Genomic DNA, 21,400 nt, shown 5'->3' with positions numbered 1-21,400 from the left:
GTACCAGGGTCTGTCATGGTATGGGGTGTGTCAGTACCAGGGTGTGTCATGGTATGGGGGTGTGTCAGTACCAGGGTGTGTCATGGTATGGGGGTGTGTCAGTACCAGGGTCTGTCATGGTATGGGGGGGTGTCAGTGTCAGGGTCTGTCATGGTATGGGGGCGTGTCAGTACCAGGGTCTGTCATGGTATGTGGGTGTGTCAGTACCAGGGTCTGTCATGGTATGGGGGAGTGTCAGTACCAGGGTCTGTCATGGTATGGGGGTGTGTCAGTACCAGGGTCTGTCATGGTATGGGGGTGTGTCAGTACCAGGGTCTGTCATGGTATGGCGTGTGTCAGTACCAGGGTGTGTCATGGTATGGGGGTGTGTCAGTACCAGGGTGTGTCATGGTATGGGGGTGTGTCAGTACCAGGGTCTGTCATGGTATGGGGGCGTGTCAGTGCCAGAGTCTGTCATGATATGGAGGTGTGTCAGTTCCAGGGTGTGTCATGATATGGGGGTGTGTCAGTACCAGGGTCTGTCATGGTATGGGGGCGTGTCAGTGCCAGGGTGTGTCATGGTATGGGGGTGTGTCAGTACCAGGGTCTGTCATGGTATGGGGGCGTGTCAGTGCCAGAGTCTGTCATGGTATGGGGGCGTGTCAGTGCCAGGATCTGTCATGGTATGGGGGTGTGTCAGTACCAGGGTCTGTTATGGTATGGAGGTGTGTCAGTAACAGAGTGTATCATGGTATGGGGGTGTGTCAGTGTCAGGGTCTGTTATGGTATGGAGGTGTGTCAGTAACAGAGTGTATCATGGTATGGGGGCGTGTCAGTACCAGGGTCTGTTATGGTATGGAGGTGTGTCAGTGTGAGGGTCTGTCATGGTATGGGGGCGTGTCAGTAACAGGGTGTGTCATGGTATGGGGGTGTGTCAGTGCCAGGGTCTGTCATGGTATGGGGGTGTGTCAGTAACAGGGTGTGTCATGGGATGGGGGTGTGTCAGTGCCAGGGTCTGTTATGGTATGGAGGTGTGTCAGTAACAGGGTGTGTCATGGTATGGGGGTGTGTCAGTGCCAGGGTCTGTCATGGTATGGGGGCGTGTCAGTATCAGGGTGTGTCATGGTATGGGGGCGTGTCAGTACCAGGATTTGTCATGGTATGGGGGTGTGTCAGTACCAAGGTCTGTCATGGTATGGGGGTGTGTCAGTGTCAGGGTCTGTCATGGTATGGAGGTGTGTCAGTGCCAGGGTCTGTTATGGTATGGGGGCGTGTCAGTATCAGGGTGTGTCATGGTATGGGGGCGTGTCAGTACCAGGATTTGTCATGGTATGGGGGTGTGTCAGTACCAAGGTCTGTCATGGTATGGGGGTGTGTCAGTGTCAGGGTCTGTCATGGTATGGAGGTGTGTCAGTGCCAGGGTCTGTCATGGTATGGGGGCGTGCCAGGGTCCGTCATGGTATGGGGGCGTGTCAGGGTCTGTCATGGTATGGGGGCGTGTCAGTACCAGGGTCTGTCATGGATTGGGGGCGGGGTCAGTACCAGGGTCTGTCATGGTATGGGGGTGTGTCAGTACCAGGGTCTGTCATGGTATGGGGGTGTGTCAGTACCAGGGTCTGTCATGATATGGGGGCGTGTCAGTACCAGGGTCTGTCATGGTATGGGGGTGTATCAGTACCAGGGTCTGTCATGGTATGGGGGTGTGTCAGTACCAGGGTGTGTCATGGTATGGGGGTGTGTCAGTGTCAGGGTCTGTCATGGTATGGAGGTGTGTCAGTGCCAGGGTCTGTCATGGTATGGGTGTGTGTCAGTACTATGGTCTGTCATGGTATGGGTGTGTGTCAGTACCAGGGTCTGTCATGGTATGGGGTGTGTCAGTACCAGGGTGTGTCATGGTATGGGGGTGTGTCAGTACCAGGATCTGTCATGGTATGGGGGGTGTGTCAGTGTCAGGGTCTGTCATGGTATGGGGGCGTGTCAGTACCAGGGTCTGTCATGGTATGGGGGGTGTCAGTACCAGGGTCTGTCATGGTATGGGGGCGTGTCAGTTCCAGAGTCTGTTATGGTATGGAGGTGTGTTTGTTTGTTTATTAGGATTTTAACGTTGTGTTTATTGAGGTGTGTCAGTGCCAGGGTCTGTCATGGTATGGAGGTGTGTCAGTACCAGGGTCTGTCATAGTATGAGGTTCTGTCAGTGCCAGGGTCTGTCATGGTATGGGGGGTGTCAGTACCAGGGTCTGTCATGGTATGGGGGCGTGTCAGTGCCAGAGTCTGTCATGGTATGGGGGCGTGTCAGTACCAGGGTCTGTCATAGTATGAGGTTCTGTCAGTGCCAGGGTCTGTCATGGTATGGGGGGTGTCAGTACCAGGGTCTGTCATGGTATGGGGGCGTGTCAGTGCCAGAGTCTGTCATGGTATGGGGGTGTGTCAGTACCAGGGTCTGTCATAGTATGAGGTTCTGTCAGTGCCAGGGTCTGTCATGGTATGGGGGGTGTCAGTACCAGGGTCTGTCATGGTATGGAGGTGTGTCAGTGTCAGGGTCTGTCATGGTATGGGGGCGTGTCAGTACCAGGGTCTGTCATAGTATGAGGTTCTGTCAGTGCCAGGGTCTGTCATGGTATGGGGGTGTGTCAGTACCAGGGTCTGTCATGGTATGGGGGTGTGTCAGTACCAGGGTCTGTCATGGTATGGGGGTGTGTCAGTACCAGGGTCTGTCATGGTATGGGGGTGTGTCAGTACCAGGGTCTGTCATGGTATGGGGTGTGTCAGTACCAGGGTCTGTCATGGTATGGGGGTGTGTCAGTACCAGGGTCTGTCATGGTATGGGGGTGTGTCAGTACCAGGGTCTGTCATGGTATGGGGGTGTGTCAGTACCAGGGTCTGTCATAGTATGAGGTTCTGTCAGTGCCAGGGTCTGTCATGGTATGGGGGTGTGTCAGTACCAGGGTCTGTCATAGTATGAGGTTCTGTCAGTGCCAGGGTCTGTCATGGTATGGGGGTGTGTCAGTACCAGGGTCTGTCATGGTATGGGGGTGTGTCAGTACCAGGGTCTGTCATGGTATGGGGGTGTGTCAGTACCAGGGTCTGTCATGGTATGGGGGCGTGTCAGTACCAGGGTCTGTCATGGTATGTGGGTGTGTCAGTACCAGGGTCTGTCATGGTATGGGGGTGTGTCAGTACCAGGGTCTGTCATGGTATGGGGGTGTGTCAGTACCAGGGTCTGTCATGGTATGGGGGTGTGTCAGTACCAGGGTCTGTCATGGTATGGGGTGTGTCAGTACCAGGGTGTGTCATGGTATGGGGGTGTGTCAGTACCAGGGTGTGTCATGGTATGGGGGTGTGTCAGTACCAGGGTCTGTCATGGTATGGGGGGGTGTCAGTGTCACGGTCTGTCATGGTATGGGGGCGTGTCAGTACCAGGGTCTGTCATGGTATGTGGGTGTGTCAGTACCAGGGTCTGTCATGGTATGGGGGTGTGTCAGTACCAGGGTCTGTCATGGTATGGGGGTGTGTCAGTACCAGGGTCTGTCATGGTATGGGGGTGTGTCAGTACCAGGGTCTGTCATGATATGGCGTGTGTCAGTACCAGGGTGTGTCATGGTATGGGGGTGTGTCAGTACCAGGGTGTGTCATGGTATGGGGGTGTGTCAGTACCAGGGTCTGTCATGGTATGGGGGCGTGTCAGTGCCAGGGTGTGTCATGGTATGGGGGTGTGTCAGTACCAGGGTCTGTCATGGTATGGGGGCGTGTCAGTGCCAGAGTCTGTCATGATATGGAGGTGTGTCAGTGCCAGGGTGTGTCATGATATGGGGGTGTGTCAGTACCAGGGTCTGTCATGGTATGGGGGCGTGTCAGTACCAGGGTCTGTCATGGTATGGGGGTGTGTCAGTACCAGGGTCTGTCATGGTATGGGGGCGTGTCAGTGCCAGGGTGTGTCATGGTATGGGGGTGTGTCAGTACCAGGGTCTGTCATGGTATGGGGGCGTGTCAGTGCCAGAGTCTGTCATGGTATGGGGGCGTGTCAGTGCCAGGATCTGTCATGGTATGGGGGCGTGTCAGTACCAGGGTCTGTCATGGTATGGGGGCGTGTCAGTACCAGGGTCTGTCATGGTATGGAGGTGTGTCAGTGTCAGGGTCTGTCATGGTATGGAGGTGTGTCAGTGCCAGGGTCTGTCATGGTATGGGGGGTGTCAGTACCAGGGTCTGTCATGGTATGGGGGCGTGTCAGTACCAGGGTCTGTCATGGTATGGAGGTGTGTCAGTGTCAGGGTCTGTCATGGTATGGGGGCGTGTCAGTACCAGGGTCTGTCATGGTATGGAGGTGTGTCAGTGTCAGGGTCTGTCATGGTATGGAGGTGTGTCAGTGCCAGGGTCTGTCATGGTATGGGGGGTGTCAGTACCAGGGTCTGTCATGGTATGGGGGCGTGTCAGTTCCAGAGTCTGTTATGGTATGGAGGTGTGTCAATAACAGAGTGTCTCATGGTATGGGGGTGTGTTTGTTTGTTTATTAGGATTTTAACGTCATGTTTATGGAGGTGTGTCAGTGCCAGGGTCTGTCATGGTATGGAGGTGTGTCAGTGCCAGGGTCTGTCATGGTATGGGGGGTGTCAGTACCAGGGTCTGTCATGGTATGGGGGGTGTCAGTACCAGGGTCTGTCATGGTATGGGGGCGTGTCAGTGCCAGAGTCTGTTATGGTATGGAGGTGTGTCAGTAACAGAGTGTCTCATGGTATGGGGGTGTGTTTGTTTGTTTATTAGGATTTTAACGTCATGTTTATGGAGGTGTGTCAGTACCAGGGTCTGTCATGGTATGGGGGTGTGTCAGTACCAGGGTCTGTCATGATATGGGGGTGTGTCAGTACCAGAGTCTGTTATGGTATGGAGGTGTGTCAGTAACAGAGTGTCTCATGGTATGGGGGTGTGTTTGTTTGTTTATTAGGATTTTAACGTCATGTTTATGGAGGTGTGTCAGTACCAGGGTCTGTCATGGTATGGGGGTGTGTCAGTACCAGGGGTCTGTTATGGTATGGAGGTGTATCAGTAACAGAGTGTATTATTGTATGGAGGTGTGTCAGTACCAGGGTCTGTCATGGTATGGGGAGTGTCAGTACCAGGGTCTGTCATGGTATGGGGGTGTGTCAGTACCAGGGTCTGTCATGGTATGGGGAGTGTCAGTACCAGGGTCTGTCATGGTATGGGGGTGTGTCAGTACCAGGGTCTGTCATGGTATGGGGGTGTGTCAGTACCAGGGTCTGTCATGGTATGGGGGTGTGTCAGTACCAGGGTCTGTCATGGTATGGGGGTGTGTCAGTACCAGGATCTGTCATGGTATGGGGGCGGGGTCAGTACCAGGGTCTGTCATGGTATGGGGGCGTGTCAGTACCAGGGTCTGTCATGGTATGGGGGTGTGTCAGTACCAGGGTCTGTCATGATATGGGGGCGTGTCAGTACCAGGGTCTGTCATGGTATGGAGGTGTGTCAGTACCAGGGTGTGTCATGGTATGGAGGTGTGTCAGTGTCAGGGTCTGTCATGGTATGGAGGTGTGTCAGTGTCAGGGTCTGTCATGGTATGGGGGTGTGTCAGTACCAGGGTCCGTCATGGTATGGAGGTGTGTCAGTGTCAGGGTCTGTCATGGTATGGAGGTGTGTCAGTGCCAGGGTCCATCATGGTATGGGGGGTGTCAGTACCAGTACTTTTTATATAGAGTTTTCAGTGTAAAACATCAAAGATGCATAAAACAAAAATTATAATTATAATCTCAACATATTTTATAACTTTCTTGAAAAACTGCAGTACCGTTTAAAAAGGAGACAACTGCTAAAATGCTAGAGTTGGTACAACGTTGATAGATGGGTGCTAGGGTGTTGATGTGTAGATGTTTGAAGTGGTGGCTACATTCCAGGTGGTTACTAGCACATTTTAAATGGTTTCTATGACATGTCTAGTAATTGCTAATGTGTTGCTATTCTACATGGCTGCTAGGAAGTTCCTCATTGATTGGTGTGGTACCTCAGGGCTTTGATAAGTCATTTCTATGACATCTTATTCAATTGCTATGGCATGCCATGCATGTGCACTACCAGCTGGTTGCTATAATATTCCATGTGGTTGCTGGGGTGTTGGTACATGGGAGCTACTAGGTCCAGCTGGTTGGGTGAGTGCTGTTGGTGTTTATAGTATGCTGTTGTGGTTGCTAATGTGTTTCTAGGGTGTTGCTTTTAAATGATATTGGTTTGTTCTGGTGTAACTAGGTGGTATGTTATTCCATGCTGTTACTAGGTGTTGCTAGTATGTGTGTATCATGCTAATATGAGAGGGTGCACTAACTTTTCCAAATAATAACATAAATAGAAAAGAAGGAAAAGTAGAAGAAGCAGAATATAAACCAGACGATGGTGTTGCACATTGTGTTACATTGTTTTGTAGGTAGAAATGAGAAGGTTCAGTCCCCCATTAAATCCCCCATCTGTGTTTTGCATGGAATAACTGGTTTAAATGTGATTAAAGTCATGTTAGGCATCATTGATTTTATTTACCTCTCTGCAAATGCATGTAGAATTTTGCTTTGTTGAATGTGAGATATTGTTGAACACTAATTATATTTTAACGTTTTAATGTGCATGTTCATTTCTTTATGTTGTTTCGCCTGTATGAGACATTGAAGGATCTTTGAATAGACATAAGTAGCATCAAGGTAAGTTTTAAAAACACAACACCAGTGATACCTGGTAATTTTATATCATTGTGTTCTTTTCATTAGTCTAGGGTCAATTGACATTCCAAGTAATTCATTTAGCTTTAATTTCTTACCTATTTAACTCTGACCCATTTACACTTAGGAGCAATTTACAGCAACCAATCCATCTTCTGCATGTTTATAGTGGATGGAAGGGAACCAGTGGAATCCTACATGGACAATGAGAGAAGAAACTCTTTACAAAGTGCCAGTGGAAAACCAAAGCAAGCATGGCAGCATGGTTCCAGAGAAAGCAGGTTGTCAAACAGACGAGCTGGCATATCTGCGAGTGATGAACCATGATATATAGAAACATTTCCACCTGAAGCGAATTAACAAGGCTGAGGTGACTTGTCACTAAAAAAGAACTGACTCATCAGTCATCTATACATCCATGCCTCAACTGTCGGCCAATTATGGGAAGGCAGAAGGACAGAAGGGCATGATTCTGTAACCAGATTAGTTACCATAACCAACAGTTCATCAGTAACCAACCAAAATCCATCAGTCATCAACTGTTCTGTTACTGTACTGATATAAGGATGGACCAGCTGCTCCTAAGAGTGAATACATGAGTACATTTGTGAATGCATTAAATTATCAGGCAAAACGTGAATTCTAAGAATGATTACATTAATAGTGAATAGTAAATAGAGAATAAACAGTCATTTACATGTTTACATATTTAACAATACTTAAATATTGTTTTATATACACACAGACAAACATGCATTATACAAGCCAAACAATAACAGAAAATATAAAGACAATATTAGTTAATACAATATACAGTATGTGATATGGCCAGCATGGAATGCACACAGAATGCATTTCATAATGCATAATAATAGTTATAATAATAATAATGAACAATCTCAATCTGGCTTTTCCCAACTCCTGACTGTAACTTTGCTGTGACTTGTAAAGTGGTTGCTGATCTTGCTTGGTTGCTAACATATTCCAGGTGGTTATGAGGGCTTTTTATGTAATTCTATGTTATTTGCTAGTGTAATTGTAATTGTTAGTGAGTTGCTGAATGGTTAATATGGAGTTCTACATGGTTGGTTGGAAGTTGCTGGTTAATCACTTAAGATTGCTTAAGTTGGCTGCTATGGTGTTTTGAGGTGGTTTGTATGGCTTGCCATACTGCTGTTTGTGTGCTGATAGCTGGTTGCTATAATATCCCCTGTGGTTGCATATGGTGGCTACGGTGTCAGCGGTGATTGCTATGGCACTGCTAGGTGATTATTTGAATTATATAAACTTCTTGACTATATGAATCTCTTTGTGGAGGATTCTGGACTGACCAAAACAGTACAGTGTTGTTTTCTAATAACAAGCCTCTGGAAACGTGTGTTGTTCACACACCAAAGACTGCACACAACAAAAGCCATGGAATGACTTGTTGTGTGTCGGTCACATTCTTCTGCAGCACAGAGGCTCCACAGGGAACAGTCCCGGTCCCAGTCCTCCCCAAAAATGTTATGGCTATGCTATTGTCAACAATCTCTCGGATGGTGATGACAGCAAGTACAAGAAACTCACCAAGAACTTTGTGGACTGGTGTCATTGAAGCTGCCTCTGGTTAACCTTTGCAAATATTTGATTTTTATAGAAGAGGAAGAAGTACTAGAAGATTATAAATCAGGCAGTGGTGTTGCACATTACATTACATTCAATAATTAGGATTGAACCTGACTAACAGGGCAGATGATCAGTGGTGCTGAATTTTCACCTCCATCATTGAGACAGGGACTAAATACTGGATAGAGTTTCTTAGTGAAAGACTGACCAGTGAAAGAGTAGATATGAGACTCATTCTCAACATCATAGAAGGATACCAAACCCTCCTCATAATCCACAAACACCCCCACCTTCTGAGGAGCCTGTTTCAATGAGAGGGGGACAAAGTGAGAATCGAGAGCCTCATATTCAGTTTTATCTCTCAGACACACAGACCAATATCCATCATCTGGACTTGGTATAATCCCCCCCTTCCTGTTACTGGACTCCTTTACCACTCCTAAATCCCATGCAGTCTTCTCTTCAACCTGAACCTCATAGTAAAATCTCCCTGAGGAGAATCCCTCCTTTCCCAGCACACAGGGACATTGATCAAATCTCTCTGGATTATCAGGAAGATTCTGTCGTTTTTCTTCATGTGTAACTTGTTTTCCATCATCAGACAGGATCAGGTAACGATTTGCTGTATCAGGATCCAGAATCACATCCACTGAGAGAAAGAGACACAATTTACACCCATTTTATCGTTACACAGTGTGTATTAATGAAGAAATCTAGAATTCATCATGTGATGAGTGAGAGCTCACAAACCTGCATATTGTTGAATTCTCTTCAGTTCTGGTTGGAATAAAATAAAGAACAAAATTATTTACTGCTAGAAATAATTATTTTAAAGTGATGATTATAAAGCACAATATGAAGCTGGAACATGAACATTAACCAACACAGTGTGGTGACCAACACTCATAGGAGCTTCAATATCGGGATGGGCTGTATGGGCTGTGTTCTGTTTACATATGTTGTATGTTCTTAAATAACTTTAAAAAGGAAAATAACTTGAAGTGTTTGTTTACATTACTTTTGCACTGTTTTATAAGATTTCATGTTAATAGCGGAACCTTCGTTTTGACGCACACGGAGGTAAAAGGGTGCACAACAGTAGTTCTGAATGTAAAAGAGAAAGCGTGGTCGCTACTTTTATATAAGTTTATATTACTTTCAACTGGTTCGATCTGTCATATTAACCCTTCAGAAAGCAATGACTGTAAGTATTAAGTAGTACGATCGCGGCAACTCTTTGATGTTATCCAATCAGTCGCGTTTGTATTGCTGCTATTAATGAGTTTATGGACTGTATTTTGAGCCTTTTTTCTATTTTCTCTTGTATTTGTAGTTTCACTCTCTGATTTGAGTCAATAAAGGAACAAGCACGTTCATCTTCCTGGCTCTTAAAAAGAGTTTGGCTGGCTGTTTAATCTATGTTAACGCTTCGGAAGCATAACACATACAGAGAGCAGTACAGTGAAAAGTCATACCGTCAGAACGATTCATACGACAGATATGGAGAACTGTTCAGTAGAAAATGCACCATCAGTGTCCGGATCTAGGCACACATCTGCTTCCAAGTACTCAGTAGCTGGTGCGGCTGCAAGAGCCAGAGCTGTAGCTGAAGCCGCGCGCGCCAGAGCTGCATTTGCACAGCAAGAGTTAGAAATAAAGAAGCAGAAAGCTAGATTGGATCTGGAAAAGGCTTCATTGGAAGCGAGCTTGCAAGCCCTTGAACTTGAAAAAGCAGCGGCTGCTGCCAATGCAGAGGCTGAAGTGTTAGAGGCGGCAGCAGAAATGGAGTGTGAGGACATGCTTAGTCCAAGGAGTGGCGTCACACCTCTGGAGGTACAGCAGCGGACGGAGACGTACGTGGAACAACAGACACAGGTCAGCTTCAACCCCGATGCCCCCCCTCCAGACACAAATCCTCTACATATCAAAGAGTCACCAGCGTCAAGAAAAGCCTCTGTGGTAAGCCATACATCCCCCCACGATGCCCGATCTGTTCATTCGAACACACGACAAAGTAAGTGCCTACCCGCATCGGAGAATCAGCCACATTCACCTCGGCTTCCCACTCCGTACTCTCACTGTCCATCTAGAGCTCGTCAGCAGCAAGATTGCTCCCCATGTGAAGCAAAGGCCAGGAATGACCCCAGCTTTATCCTGACCAACAACAACTACGGTCACCATCGCAACGAGAGAGCTGCAGGGAGACACGAGGGTGCGAGAACTGCCATATCTGTCCACAAGACCGACTTGGCAGCAAAGGCTGATGAACGTGAAAAAGAGAATGAGGTAAATGAACCAGCTAAGTTCTGTCCACTTCACAACAAGCCACATCCTCTGGAAAAATGTAGAGGTTTTAAAATGAAGCCGCTCAGGGAACGTAAAAGGTTATTAAAAGAACACCGAAGGTGTTTCAGGTGCTGCTCTGCTGTTCACATGGCGAAGGAATGTCCAGTGAAACTGAAATGCAACGAGTGTGAAAGTGAGGAACACTGCACAGCCATGCATCCAGACACTACCCTGCCACCAGCAACGTCTTATGTGCCAGAGCCACACATGGAACAGCAACACAGCTGTCCTTCAGAAGTAACGTCAAGGTGTACAGAGGTCTGCGGAGATGGCCTCCCAGCTCGATCCTGTGCGAAAATATGCTTGGTGCGAGTTTACCCACGAGGCGAAAGAGAACGTGCTGTGAAGATGTACGCTATCATTGATGACCAGAGCAACCACTCGCTGGCCAGGTCTGAGTTTTTCCAGTTCTTTGGCATTCATGGTCGCCCTGCTCCTTATCTGATGAGGACCTGCGCTGGCACCACTGAAATGGCTGGGAGGAAAGCAGTCGGCTTCCAGATAGAAGCAGTTAACGACCCAGTGTGTCTGGAGTTGCCCCCACTTATCGAGTGTAATGAGATCATGAGCAACAGGTCTGAAATTCCTTCACCAGAGGTCGCTCTTTCCCACGCTCACCTGAGACCAGTGGCTCCTCATATCCCAAAGCTTGATCCTGAAGCACAGATTCTCATTTTATTAGGGAGAGACATTATCCGTGTACATAAAGTGAGACAACAGATTAATGGCCCTAACAATGCACCTTTCGCCCAGCGCTTAGATTTGGGGTGGGTCATAGTTGGGGAAGTTTGCATTAACAGTGCCCACAAGCCTACTGTTGCTGTCTTCAAGACGAATGTCCTGCAGAACGGCCGTCCATCTTACCTGACACCGTGTCAAAATCACATCCACGTCAAAGATAAGGCAAGCCACGGCGGGGAGCAAAGATATGACCTCTCCAACCAGTCTCCCATCAGTGTGCGTCCCGAAGACAAACTTGGATTTAATGTGTTCATGAGAACAGCAAATGACAATAAACCCGCTTTGTCTTTTGAAGATGAGACATTTATGAAAACAATGTACACAGAGTTCAAAAGAGATCAACAAAACGACTGGATCGCCCCACTGCCATTCAGATCACCCAGGCCACGCCTTCCTAATAACCGTGCTCAGGCCCTCTCTCGTCTCCACTCCTTGCGGCGCACTTTGAGCAAGAATCCTGAAATGAAAGAACAGTTCATCAGCTTCATGGAGAAACTCTTTGAAAACAGACATGCGGAAGATGCTGCCCCCCTTCATGAGAATGCAGAACGCTGGTACTTACCCATTTTCGGGGTGTACCACCCTCAAAAGCCGGGCCAAATTAGAGTTGTGTTCGACTCGAGTGCACAAGAAAACGGCCTCTCTCTCAACAGTGTCCTGCTTTCTGGTCCTGATTTGAACAACTCCCTTCTCGGAGTACTGCTCAGATTCAGAAAAGAGCTCATTGCGCTGACGGCGGACATCCAGCAAATGTTTTATTGCTTCTTAGTGAGAGAAGACCACAGAGACTATTTAAGATTTCTCTGGCACAAAGATAATGACCTGACAAAGGAGGTAGCAGAGTACAGAATGCGAGTGCACGTGTTTGGAAATAGCCCATCACCTGCGGTGGCTATATATGGACTTCGGAGAGCAGCTCTAAAGGGCGAAAAAAGGTATGGATCTGACTCACGCCACATTGTGGAGAGACACTTTTATGTAGACGATGGGCTCATCTCGCTGCCCTCTGAATCTGAAGCCATTGATCTACTCAAGCGCACTCAAGCATCACTCGTGGAGTCAAACCTCAAACTGCATAAGATTGCCTCCAAACAGTGTTGCGGTAATGCAAGCCTTCCCACCCGAAGACCTGGCTGCAGGCCTGAAAGACTTAGGCCTGGATGACGAAGCACTACCAGTACAAAGAAGCCTGGGTTTGTGCTGGGACATTGACTCAGACACGTTCACATTCAAAGTTGCCATCAGCGACAAACCGTTTACCCGCCGTGGAGTCCTATCCACAGTTAACAGTCTTTTCGACCCGCTGGGTTTTGCTGCACCAGTGACTATCCGGGGACGTGCACTGCTGCGAGAACTCTGCACGGAGGCCCAAGAATGGGACGCTGAACTTCCTACAGACCAGCTTAACAAGTGGGAAATGTGGAAAAAGTCGCTACAAGATCTGAGCACCCTCCATATACCACGCGCATACACCCAACAGTCCTTCTCTAATGCCACATACACTGAACTGTGTCTCTTTTCAGATGCTTCTAGCTGGGCCATAGGTGCGGTGGCTTACCTGAGACTCGTAACAACAAATGGGCAATGTAGAGTGGGTTTTGTGCTCGGAAAAGCAAAGCTTGCTCCTCAACCAGAACCAACCATCCCTCGCCTTGAGCTGTGTGGCGCCGTGCTAGCAGTGGAAATGGCCGAACTGATCCTGGAGGAGCTCGACCATAAGCCAGATGCTGTGAAGTTTTTCTGTGACAGCAAAGTGGTTCTGGGGTATATATACAACGAGTCTAAGCGGTTCTTTGTGTATGTGCACAACCGTGTTCACCGCATACGACAAACCACCTCTCCTCAGCAGTGGCACTACATACCTACAGATCAAAATCCAGCTGATCTGGCCACTAGGTTAGTGCCTGCATCACAACTCACCACCACCATGTGGTTTACGGGACCAGAATTCCTCTACAAACCACATCAGCCTGAGACGCATGAGTCCTTCCAGTTAGTGGATCCCGAAAACGATACAGATGTGAGGCCTCAGCTAACCACACTCGCAACGCACCTCAGTGAAGGTAAACTCACCTCAGAGCGATTCCAGCGCTTTTCCACTTTGGAGTCCCTACTGAGAGCTGTTTCCTTCTTAATCCACCAAGCCACTTCATTCAAGTCAGACTGTTTGAATGCATGTAAAGGATGGCACCTGTGCAAAAAACCGCACACTCCAGAAGAGCTGGATGCTGCCAGGCGAGTCATACTTAGGTCTGTTCAGAGGGATGCCTATCCAGAAGAGTATGCAGCACTACAAGAAAATAGAATGATTTCAAAGTCAAGCGCTATCCTGAATCTTGATCCTGTCATGTGCGATGGTCTTCTGCAGGTTGGTGGACGTCTAAGACACGCATCTGTTGAGCCTGAGGTGAGAAATCCAATCATTCTCCCAAAATGCCACGTTACAAAATTAATGGTGAGCCATTACCACACAAAGGTGCAGCATCAAGGGCGGCACTTTACAGAGGGGGCTGTGAGGGCTGCCGGCCTGTGGGTTGTTGCAGGCAAGAGGCTAATAGGCTCAGTCATCCACCACTGCGTCACCTGTCGCAAGCTGAGGGGGAAGCTTGAGGTTCAGAAGATGGCTGACCTCCCCCCGGAACGTCTGAGCTCATCTCCACCATTCACGTTCGTAGGATTGGATGTGTTTGGCCCTGGAACATAGTCACTCGACGCACCAGAGGAAGCATAGCCCATAGTAAGCGGTGGGCTATTCTCTTCACATGCATGAGCACCAGGGCAGTGCATATAGAGCTCATTGAAAGCATGGACTCACCCAGCTGCATCAATGCCTTGAGAAGATTTTTCGCTCTGAGGGGGCCAGCAAAGCAGCTGAGATCAGATCGAGGTACTAACTTTGTCGGGGCCAGCGCTGAACTGAGCATGAGACCAGATGACCTAAAACAAGTCAGCACTTTAAAGTACCTTCATGACAACAGCTGCACATGGGAGTTCAACCCGCCGCATGCCTCTCACATGGGGGGCGTGTGGGAGCGCATGATTGGCGTAGCCCGCAGAATACTTGACTCCATGCTCCTACAAAGAAAGCAAAGGGACCTGACTCATGAAGTGCTGTGTACTTTGATGGCAGAGGTGTGTGCCATAATTAATGCAAGGCCATTAGTTCCAATCTCTACTGACCCCTCGTCATCAGTGTTGCTGACTCCTGCTATGCTGATAACTCAAAAGCCGGGGGTGTCTGCTCCAGCCGGCACTTTTACTGAAAAGAATCTGTTCAAGTGTCAGTGGAGACAAGTGCAGGCTTTGGCAAATGAGTTCTGGACACGATGGAGAAAAGAATACCTCCACACTCTTCAACCAAGGCGCAAATGGCGCACAGCAACACGAGATCTTCAAGTAGGGGATGTTGTGTTGCTTAAAGAGACCCAGTCTCCCCGTAACGAGTGGCCTATGGGTCTGATCACTGCCACCTTTCCAAGCAGAGATGGTAAGGTCAGAAAGACTGAAATAAAGACTGCTTCACAAGGAAAAGTAAAGACTTTTTTCAGACCTATTACAGACGTTGTCCTACTCTTGCCTAAAGAAGGCCAAAGGTCAAGTACGGACTGTTAAACCTTAAGTGGCATTAAATGCCAGACGGGGAGTGTTCTGTTTACATATGTTGTATGTTCTTAAATAACTTTAAAAAGGAAAATAACTTGAAGTGTTTGTTTACATTACTTTTGCACTGTTTTATAAGATTTCATGTTAATAGCGGAACCTTCGTTTTGACGCACACGGAGGTAAAAGGGTGCACAACAGTAGTTCTGAATGTAAAAGAGAAAGCGTGGTCGCTACTTTTATATAAGTTTATATTACTTTCAACTGGTTCGATCTGTCATATTAACCCTTCAGTGTAAGAGTCCCGTCAGTGGAGTCGGCCGCCAGCAGGGGGCCTGGGCGGCGCAGGAGAAGAGCTGATGGATCTGAGGTTCAAAACTCCAATCCCCAGAATCCTCAGCGGCAATCAGTGCCAAACAGACTCAGCTGCGCAGCGGTGCATATAAACCCGGCGTTAAACAGCAGCCAGCGTCGCACCGTTAAAACAGTGCGAACGGTAAAGTGGGTTTGTATAAAAGAGAAAAGAAAAAAAAAAAAAGAGAAGAAAAGAATAGTGAGGGAAAGAACAGAAAAGAAAGGAAAAGGGAAAGAGCAGAAAGCAAAGGAAAGGAAGGGAAAGAACTGAAAACAAACGAAAAGAAAATAGTCGAGTTAAAATAAAAGGAAAAGTTAAGGAAGTTGCTGAGTTGTCCAGGGAGGAAGCTCAGCTCTCCGGTTTTTTTGTTTAAAGTTATTTCATTGTGTATGTTCGCACAAGCACATAAGATTTTCGAAAGAGAATAAGGACATTTCTCCACGGGAGCGTGGGGAGAGAGTTTGAGTTGTGTTTTGTTTTCGTTTTAAAAAACCTTCCTTTGTTTGAGTACGCGTTATCAGCGTCTCTTTTGTTTGCCGTTTCGCGCCTCTAGTTTGACACCGCCTTTTGTAGTGTTTACTCCACTGCTCTTCGTGTCTAGCTCAGTGGCACGTTAGTAAAGCACAGCGCTACAGTGCCTGACGGTCGCGGTTCGAATCCGGCGCAAGCCAAAACGTATAACACTTATTTTTAAGTTTGCTCCAGTGATCACTGCACCAGTAAATATATATATATATTTACAGTGGTGAATAATCTACACACCCTACTTTCATCATAATAATAATTAAACACACACACTCTGCACTTGGGTCCACCACCTTAACCCACTCCCCGTAACAGAACGGTGCGACCAACATGGATCCAGCGGAGGTAGGGCACCTGAAGGAAGCTATGCAACTTCAGGGTGCCGCCATTGGCCGCCATGAGCAACTGCTGCAAGAGATGATGCAGCAGTTGACATTATTGGTCAACAGACAAACTGAAACAGCTCAGGCGGCAGCTGCTACAGAACAGCCTTCCCCTCAGGTGCCCATTCATTTTTTAGACCCACTCCCGGTCAGGGAAGACTCCCAAGTGGCTACTCCTGAGCGTTATGCAGGGGAACCAGACAAATGCAGGGGATTCCTACTGCAGTGCTCACTTGTGTTTGAGCAGCAGCCGTCTCGATTCCCCACGGAACGCTCAAAAGTGGCTTACATGGTGTCCCTTCTCACAGGCAGAGCACTGACCTGGGCCACCGCCCTTTGGGAACAAAGCTCCCCAGACTGCGCTACCAGTCAGTCGTTTACTGAAGCACTCCGCCAAACCTTCTACCAGCCTGTTGGTGGAAAGGAGACTGGGCCACGCCTTCTGGAACTCACCCAGGGGGCACGCTCAGTGGCGGATTATGCAATTGAATTCCGCACTCTGGCAGCCGAAAGTGGGTGGGATGAGGTGGCCTTGGTAGCAATATTCCAGCGAGGACTTAATGGCAGGATTAAGGACGAGCTGGCTACTCGCGATCTGCCCTCCACCCTGCATGCACTCTATGATGTATGGATCCGCCTGGACAACCGCATGCGCCAGAGAGTCCAGGAGCGGGCAAGAAGTGTACGTGCTCCTGGGTTTGGTCGGTCTTGGCAAGGCCCTCTAGAGCAGATGCTACCCACACAAGAGGTACCGGAGCCCATGCAGCTGGGAGGTACCCGTCTGCCCAGTCCACGGCCTGTCCGCTCCTCTACTGGAGCGGCCACCTTACATAAATCGGGAAATGGAAGGGTCTACCTCGATCAGGGGGGTCGGGAATAGACCACTCACTTTCCCCCACTTCCGGACTCCTCCTCCCTGTCACTCTGTCATGGGCCCCGCGACAGCACATTAAATTAAAGGCATTTGTGGACTCTGGAGCCGCCGGCAGTTTTATTGACTCCTCATTAGCCTTGTCCCTTGGGCTTCCGGTCGAACCCTTGGACCAACCTCTGCCCATTCTCGCCATTGATGGCCGGGCTGTGGGCTCTGGCCTGGTCACTCATCGTACCAAACCCCTAGCTATGCAGGTGGGCCCCCATGTGGAGCAGGTGGAGTTATACCTAACACAGGCCCCCCACCTACAATTGGTGCTAGGATACCCATGGCTTAAGTCCCATAACCCTCGTATTGACTGGGCTTCACGGTCCATATATGCATGGAGCCCCCAATGTCAGGGGACCTGCTTGGGGCATTACGGACCAGTTCCTGCGGCACCAGAGTCCCAAATGTCCCAGATACCCAACCTCGCCCAGGTTCCCAGTGTTTACTGGGACCTTAAAGAGGTGTTTAGTAAGGCCAAGGCCCAGATTCTTCCTCCTCATAGGGCATACGATTGTGCGATCAATCTTCTCCCTGGCACCACACCTCCGAGAGGGCGATTGTTTGCACTGTCTTCCCCTGAGCGCGTTGCTATGGACACATATATCCGGGAGGCTCTTGAATCTGGGTTCATACAACCCTCCTCGTCGCCGGCGGGCGCTGGGTTTTTCTTTGTGGGCAAAAAGGATGGGGGCCTCCGGCCCTGCATAGATTATAGGGGGCTTAACGCAATCACAATTAAGGATCGCTATCCATTGCCCCTCATGCAGACGGCCTTCGAAGCGCTGCAGCAAGCCTCTATCTTTACGAAATTAGACTTGCGCAGCGCGTACAACCTAATTCGCATAAGGCAGGGGGATGAATGGAAGACGGCCTTCATCACCCCCTCAGGGCATTATGAGTACCGGGTGATGCCCTTTGGTCTTATGAATGCACCTGCCGTTTTTCAACGCTTCATCAATGAAGTATTAAGAGAAACCCTGGACAGGTACGCGTACGTCTACCTTGACGATATTCTCATTTACAGCCGGTCTGTAGAGGAACATGAAGGACACGTCAGACGGGTTCTCCAACTGCTTTTGGAGAACCGCCTTTATGTTAAACTTGAGAAATCAGTGTTCCACACAGAAACAGTTTCCTTCCTGGGTTTCGTAGTATCGAAAAGTACCCTCCGTATGGACCCAGCAAAATTTAAAGCTGTGGTGGACTGGCCCCGTCCTGCCTCTCTTCGGCAGGTCCAGTCGTTCCTAGGATTTGCCAACTTCTTTCGGCGGTTCGTCCGTAACTTCAGTACTGTGGCAGCACCCATTATTGCCCTAACCCGGAAAACCCCAGGGCCCTTTCACTGGACTACTGAGGCAGAAGTAGCCTTTGAGGGGATCAAGGCGCGACTGACGTCACCCCCGGTACTTCAGTTACCCAACTCTGATGAACCTTTTATTGTTGAGGTAGATGCCTCTGATGTTGGCGTGGGAGCGGTACTCTCCCAGCGCCTAGGACCAAACAAAAAACTCCATCCCTGTGCGTTCTACTCGCACAGACTAACCCCAGCAGAGCGCAACTACAGCATTGGGGATAGGGAACTCCTTGCTGTCAAGCTTGCGTTAGAGGAGTGGAGGCACTGGTTGGAAGGGGCCAATCATCCTTTTGTGGTCTGGACAGACCACAAGAACTTGGCCTACATCCAGCAAGCGAAGCGACTAAACCCTAGACAGGCCCGGTGGGCTTTGTTCTTCGGTCGCTTTCACTTTGTGTTGTCTTACAGGCCAGGATCTAAAAACACCAAACCTGACGCTCTGTCCAGACAGTGGGCCCCTGCTGGCCCTGACCCTTCACCAGAGCCCATCATACCCACTGCCCAGATTCTGGCCCCTCTCCGCTGGGCGATAGAGGACACCATCCGGGAGGCTCTTCGTCAAGAGCCAGATCCGGGAGGTGGACCCCATGGACGTCAGTATGTCCCCACATCAGCCCGTTTGCCGGTCATACAGTGGGGACACTCCTCTCCATTCTCCGGACATCCAGGTGTTAACCGGTCCCTGGAATTCCTCCGGAGACGCTTTTGGTGGCCGGGGATGGAGAAAGACGTCCGAGCCCATATAGCTGCTTGTGAGGTATGCACAAAAAGCAAATCACCCAGGTCTCGCCCCCCAGGGCTCCTTCAACCGTTACCCATCCCAGCACGTCCATGGTCTCACATCTCCTTGGACTTCGTAACGGGCCTACCACCATCTAAGGGCAACACGGTGATCCTGGTGATTGTGGATCGCTTTTCCAAGGCGTGCAAGTTTGTGGCCCTGCGCAAACTTCCAACTGCCAAGGAGACAGCTGACCTACTGCTGCAACATGTGGTCAGGGTACATGGGATGCCCAGTGACCTAGTGTCTGACAGGGGTCCCCAGTTTGCAAGCCGGTTTTGGAAGGCCTTCTGTCAACGGATGGGAGCCACAGTAAGCCTTGCCTCTGGCTTTCATCCGGAATCTAATGGCCAGACAGAAAGGGTAAACCAAGACCTAGGCCAGATGCTACGCTGTCTGACGGTTAATAACGCTGCATCTTGGGCGGACCAATTGCTATGGGCAGAATATGCCCACAATACCCTTTGGCACTCTTCCCTGGGCATGTCACCTTTTGAGTGCCAATTTGGGTATCCACCGCCCTTATTCGCAGAGCAGGAAAGAGATGTAGGGGTCCCAGCCGTTGATCAATACGTCCGCCGTTGCCGCCGGGCCTGGCAGAAGGCACGCACATCCCTCCAGGCAGCCACTGCCGCCAGGAAGCGGGTCGCGGATCGCAAGCGGCGTGACGCCCCAACCTTTCGCGTTGGCCAGCGTGTTTGGCTCTCCACCCGTGACCTGCCACTCCGGGTGGAATCCCGCAAACTGGCGCCCCGTTTTGTGGGGCCCTTCAAGGTGGAACGGCGCATAAATCCTGTATCATATCGCTTGCATCTGCCACCGAGCATGAGGGTTCACCCCACATTCCATGTTTCGCACCTAAGGCCTTTTGTTTGTGGTGCTCCGGCACCAGGCACTGCTCCTCCTAGACCACGCCTCATAGATGGTGCTCCAGCGTACACGGTCCGCCGTTTGTTGGACATCCGCCGGGTCAGGGGTAGCACCCAGTATTTAGTGGACTGGGAGGGATACGGCCCTGAGGAGCGAACATGGGTTCCGGCGCGCCAGATCCTGGATCCGGAATTAATCCGGGAATTCCGGCGCAACAGGGCCGCTGGAATGGGGACGTCGGGAGCCGCCCCTAGAGGGGGGGGTTCTGTAAGAGTCCCGTCAGTGGAGTCGGCCGCCAGCAGGGGGCCTGGGCAGCGCAGGAGAAGAGCTGATGGATCTGAGGTTCAAAACTCCAATCCCCAGAATCCTCAGCGGCAATCAGTGCCAAACAGACTCAGCTGCGCAGCGGTGCATATAAACCCGGCGTTAAACAGCAGCCAGCGTCGCACCGTTAAAACAGTGCGAACGGTAAAGTGGGTTTGTATAAAAGAGAAAAAAAAAAAAAAAAAAGAGAAGAAAAGAATAGTGAGGGAAAGAACAGAAAAGAAAGGAAAAGGGAAAGAGCAGAAAGCAAAGGAAAGGAAGGGAAAGAACTGAAAACAAACGAAAAGAAAATAGTCGAGTTAAAATAAAAGGAAAAGTTAAGGAAGTTGCTGAGTTGTCCAGGGAGGAAGCTCAGCTCTCCAGTTTTTTTGTTTAAAGTTATTTCATTGTGTATGTTCGCACAAGCACATAAGATTTTCGAAAGAGAATAAGGACATTTCTCCACGGGAGCGTGGGGAGAGAGTTTGAGTTGTGTTTTGTTTTCGTTTTAAAAAACCTTCCTTTGTTTGAGTACGCATTATCAGCGTCTCTTTTGTTTGCCGTTTCGCGCCTCTAGTTTGACACCGCCTTTTGTAGTGTTTACTCCACTGTTCTTCGTGTCTAGCTCAGTGGCACGTTAGTAAAGCACAGCGCTACAGTGCCTGACGGTCGCGGTTCGAATCCGGCGCAAGCCAAAACGTGTAACACTTATTTTTAAGTTTGCTCCAGTGATCACTGCACCAGTAAATATATATATATATATATATATTACAATTTACAGTGGTGAATAATCTACACACCCTACTTTCATCATAATAATAATTAAACACACACACTCTGCACTTGGGTCCACCACCTTAACCCACTCCCCGTAACATTCAGAAAGCAATGACTGTAAGTATTAAGTGATACTGATATGT

At 49.2% G+C, this 21,400-nt stretch overlaps 1 protein-coding gene across 5 annotated transcripts in view; it reads right to left on the bottom strand.

The window, feature by feature from the left end:
* Window positions 1–8,398: 8,398 nt before the first annotated feature.
* The window catches only part of LOC134312530 (E3 ubiquitin-protein ligase TRIM39-like), a 29,655-nt gene continuing 16,653 nt past the window's right edge, over window positions 8,399–21,400 (bottom strand). For 4 of the 5 annotated variants that reach the window (XM_062994539.1, XM_062994536.1, XM_062994537.1 and 1 more), the window contains exons 5-6: window positions 9,051–9,077; window positions 8,399–8,949 (exon numbers count right to left, since the gene is read on the bottom strand). In XM_062994539.1, coding sequence (XP_062850609.1) covers window positions 8,399–8,949; window positions 9,051–9,077 — 578 coding nt within the window. Of the gene's footprint in view, window positions 8,950–9,050; window positions 9,078–11,264; window positions 11,278–21,400 lie in introns of all 5 variants that reach the window. The other variant, XM_062994535.1, reaches the window with a different exon arrangement.

This window comes from Trichomycterus rosablanca, chromosome 4, assembly GCF_030014385.1.
Source record: "Trichomycterus rosablanca isolate fTriRos1 chromosome 4, fTriRos1.hap1, whole genome shotgun sequence".
NCBI classification, from domain to species: Eukaryota; Metazoa; Chordata; class Actinopteri; order Siluriformes; family Trichomycteridae; genus Trichomycterus; species Trichomycterus rosablanca.
This window is presented reverse-complemented; position numbering and strand designations above follow the sequence as displayed.